At 58.9% G+C, this 4,405-nt stretch overlaps 1 protein-coding gene across 5 annotated transcripts in view; it reads left to right on the top strand.

Annotated features, from left to right (window-relative positions):
• The first annotated feature begins 222 nt into the window (after positions 1–222).
• Positions 223–4,405, top strand: part of CD99 (CD99 molecule (Xg blood group)) — a 36,267-nt gene continuing 32,084 nt past the window's right edge. For 2 of the 5 annotated variants that reach the window (XM_046672707.1, XM_046672706.1), the window contains exon 1: positions 226–340. In XM_046672707.1, coding sequence (XP_046528663.1) covers positions 308–340 — 33 coding nt within the window. In that variant the 5' untranslated portion in view covers positions 226–307. Of the gene's footprint in view, positions 341–4,405 lie in introns of all 5 variants that reach the window. The other 3 variants (XM_046672708.1, XM_046672705.1, XM_046672704.1) reach the window with 3 other exon arrangements.

The raw sequence follows: 4,405 nt of genomic DNA, 5'->3' as shown, positions 1-4,405 counted from the left end.
AACTTTAATAAGAGTTGGCGATTTTGAAAACAAACGCTGACATTTCGCCTCTGGAGAGGGTCCAAACCGGTCCGGGAAGAAAGTTGGAGGAAACACGGAGCCGCCGCCTCCTTGGGGCGTTGGCCGCCCTGCGGGCGGGGTTGTGGAAGGCCCCGGGTCCCCGTGCGTCCCCTTCGAGGCGCCCCCTCCCACACCCGGGGCGCCCCCCGTGTCCCCTCCCCCGGCCCCCGCCGCTCTCTCACTTTCGGAGGACACCAGCAAGCCCAGCAGGCTGACCAGCAGCAGCGCGAGGACAGCCCGGCGCGCCATGGTGGCCCGGAGCCGCGCGGGGACGGTCCCTGGAGTGGCGCGCGCGGGTGGCAGCAGCGGCGGCGGCAGCGGCGGCGGGAGGGCCCCCCTCTCGGGGCTGGGCCTGCGGCGGGAGGGGTGGGGGTGCGGCCTGTCGCCCCGCCCCGGTGCGCGCGCCCTGCCTGAGGCCACCCCACCCCCGCGCCCCGGGAGAGAGCGGCGGGCGGGCAGCTGTGAGAGACCGGGGCCCCGGCTCACCCAGGGCGGCCTCGATGGGGGGAAAATGAAACCCCCTCCCTGCTCGGAAAAGTGGAGGGGGCCCTCCCGCCCCAACAGCCCCCTATCTGCCCCTAAGGGGAACCCCAAGGCGGCCCCGAAGGGAGCAAATACAACCCTCTCTCTGCTTGGAAAAATGTGGGGCGCCCCCCTTACAGCCCCTTCCTCTGGCATAGGAACCCCAGGGCAGCCCCGAAGGGAGCAAAAGTGGGGGGGCCCCCGTCCCTCCGCGCCACTCCCGCTTCCCTTGAACGGGGGGCCCCCCCTGAGCAGCCTCTTGGTAGCAGAGCGATGCCCCCTCCCCTCTCTGTTGAGGGTGGGGCCTCTGCCCCCGACGCAGCGCCCCGGCCCCCAAAGTCCAGCCCGGACTCACAGAGCCCGGAGCTCGAGTAGGAGCTTTGGGACCGAGGTCAAGCCGCCCCTCCTGCCCAGCCAGCCCAAGGCCTTCCATAAAAGGCGCCTCCCCGCTCCCCAAACTGCTCCCCGCGAGCCCCGGTGGGGGTGGGGATGGGGCAGGGCGCCTCCCCTCCCCCATGCCAGGCTTCTGGCGCGCCGGGCGCCGGGTCGGGGTCTTTTAGGGGCGACCACAGGCCGCCGCTGCAGTGCGAGGGCCTCTCTCTGTCCGGGGCCCACCGTATCCATCTAAATTTAAACGTTAGCTTAAAATTCTGTCCTTGTGCCTTCAGGGTGCCGAACAGACAGCTCAGACCCAGCCCCACTCCCCGAGTCACATTCCTGCATTCCTCATCCCCGCCCTCCCGTCCGCCGGCCGCCCCTGCGCCCCTCCCCGGATGAGTCAGAGCCCGTCCTCCCGGCCGCTGGACGTGCCCCCCGGGGCCCACCTCGGGTGTCTGCACCCAAGCTTACATGACAGAGGCCCACCTGGACGCAGGGCTGTTTTCTTGGCCGACAGAAACCCAAAGGCGTGCTGGTGGTTTAGAGGCACGAAGATAACGTCATCATTTTTCCAAGGGGGAAAAAAAAACCTGCCTTTGGTGTGTTTAACCTGGGTTGACATGCTCATGCTCATGCACCCTGTCTCTACATCTTTTCTCACCCCACCCCCCCTGCCGACCTGACTGCCAATTAGCACATTTCCTTCTGGCCACGGCCTCGGGGCCAGTGGAGGGTGTGGACCCCAGGCCAGGGCAAGCAGCAGGACCTCAGGGGTTCTTCTTGTGGATCAACAGGATGCTGGGGCTGTTGCAGCTGTTTTGGCACCTTGAGGTAAAGGCAGCCTCAGAAGGAAGCGTAGATGAAAGGAACCATCTGCTTTGGGCCAACCCCAAAATGGAAAGACCCCCCCCCCCCGGGAACCTTCCAGTTCACCCCAATGACCTTCAAAAGAAAGCCACTACCTGGCCAATCTCCAGCCCCTGACAATCAGACTGCACCTCAGCTGAAACGTCCCTCTTTTCACCACCTTTAATGTTCCAGAAGATTCTGGAGACCGGGTGCATTTCATCCTGGGGAGGATCAGTCCCCCTCATCAGCTATAACAAATGTGAGTCGTCCTGTCCGAACGCCAGGCTCAGAGACTTTTTATTTCTGTCCATACAGAGAGGCATTTTGAAGACGTCCCTTTCTGATTCATTAAGACATCTCGGGGCTTTCTTGAAGCGCCACGGTCCTTGGCTCCAAATAAACACTCCTGTACTCTTGTGCAGACGCTCTGGTGTCCAGAAGCTCTGCTTTCCGGAATGAAAATTCAATGAATCCAGAAAGCCCCAGATGTCCCGGAACTCGTGCCTGACGGCCGTCCACCGGACCAAGAGGGGGACAGTACTCATTTCAGAGCAGGCTTCTTGCTCCGCACCCATCGTGCCAGCTGAACGGCAGGACGCGGACGAGGTCTGACCGTGGTGGACAGACCCCAATGGTAATTTCGCGTGTGTCCTGTTACCCTGGGTGGTCCTGCGACCTCGTCTATCTCTCCAGTTTTTAACCATGAATTCATCTGACTTTGGCCTATCCGTACGCTGCTCTCCAAATCAGTTTTACGGGTGTGGGTATATATTCCCTCCAACACACACACGGTCCTGCAAACTAGCTCCTTTTCCCCCTCCTCCTTTTTTTCTTGACCAGTGGGCTTTGTGGACCAGCCTGGAAAATGGGTCTACAAACAGAATTGGACACCCCATGGAGACGGGAACAGGAAGCATTCAGTGCTGGGCTTGCCGGGGTCAGGAAGCGGCACCATCGTAGCTCGCTCCGGCTGCCCCAACAAAAGGCCACCCGTGGGGCGGCTTAAACCGCGCACATTTATTTCTCACGGTTCCGGAGGCTGGAATGCCGAGATTAAGGTACCAGCATGGGTTGGGGGGGGAGGTCCTGGTAGGGCCCTCTTCCTGGTTTTCAGATGGTCGCCGCCTTCTCGCTGTGTCGTTCCATGATGTGGAGAGACAGCTCTGGTCTCTTATAAGGACACTAACCCCATCACGGGGGCCCCACCCTCACGACCTCCTCGAATCCTAATCACCCCCAAAGACCCCACCTCCAGCACCATCCCACAGGGGTCAAGCCTTCCACATGTGAACCTTAGGGGGATGCACAATTCAGTCCATAACAACCCCCCTTACATCAAGAGTATTCTTTACAACCCCCAAAATAGTCAAAACAAACAGACGCTAAAAAAAAAAAAAACAGCTACGGGAACTGCAGGAAATCAATATATCCCGTAATCCCTGTGACCATTTGGCAGCATCGTACAAGAACGTTTAACGACTGGCTTGTAAATCAAAAAGGCACAGCCTACACCAATATGTATCCTACAGAAATTAAGGCTGGGGGCAGAAGAAAACAGCGGGGATTACACGCTAAGCCTCTAGTGGTGTTTATTTCTTGCATGGGGAAGGATGTGTTTGGTAATGTGCATTTTCTGAATTTTTCTCCCTCGACTCTGTTTGGCTGCTGAAGTAGGAGATAAACCGTACGTTCAAGTCGTAAAGAGTGAAAATCTGGCGGACACCCCGTGAATGTGGCCTGACTTCGGGAAGGAGTTCCTGGCACGCGGTGAAAATTTAATAGGCTGGAGCCTGACTTCTCCCCTCGCCTCTGGACATGTGAACAGTGAGAGCAGACAGGACCCCGGCGGGCGGCCCGAAGCCCAGGAAATACGTGAGCAAAGCTCCCTCCAGGAGTTGGCAGAAGAAACATTGAGCGTTGTTCCTGAGAAGAAATAGGTTCAAGTCGGGCTCCCTGGAAGGAGAACCTGGGAGGCGGAATCTCGGACAAGTGGGTTATTGAAGGAGAGTCCGGAAAGGAGACGAGTAAGGGCCAGGGAGAGGGCTGAGCAAGGAAGTGGTGTTGGCTGGGGGGTGATGCTCAGCCCCACCCCGCTGGGGACTCTGGAGGCAAGAGAGCCAGCAGCCTTGGGTCCACCCGTGATGGTCAGTCATTGGCCGTGGCCTGCCTGCCACCCCATGGTGTCATCTGTAGGGTGAGACGCCCTTCTCCGTGAAGAAGGAGCAGCTGTGAGCTGTTAACAGCCAACCCTCATAGCAGTTGGTGGATGGATGCCCAGCCTTGGTGAGCGTCAACAGTGTCCACTTCAAGACGTCAAGGGACGTCTGCGTCGTCACCACGAGGCCGGGCTCCTTCAGAGACAACGATTGCTCATCGGGCCTTACCACACTGTTAATTAATTCGCCTTTGAGTTTTTCCTGCCCTGTGAGCTGATGTTGTCTCTTATAGGTTAATTGTGTCCCCTAAAAAGATGTGTTGAAGTCCTAAGCCCCAGGACCTGTGAATATGACCTTATTGGGAAGCAGGGTCTTTGCAGATGTGATGAAGGGAAGGATGGAGAGGAGGGCTTCCTGGAGGAGGCGGCCCTGAATCAAGG

This window comes from Equus quagga, chromosome 10, assembly GCF_021613505.1.
Source record: "Equus quagga isolate Etosha38 chromosome 10, UCLA_HA_Equagga_1.0, whole genome shotgun sequence".
In the NCBI taxonomy this organism is placed as follows: Eukaryota; Metazoa; Chordata; class Mammalia; order Perissodactyla; family Equidae; genus Equus; species Equus quagga.
Note: the sequence above shows the minus strand (reverse complement) of the source record. Positions and strands in the feature narration are given on the sequence as shown.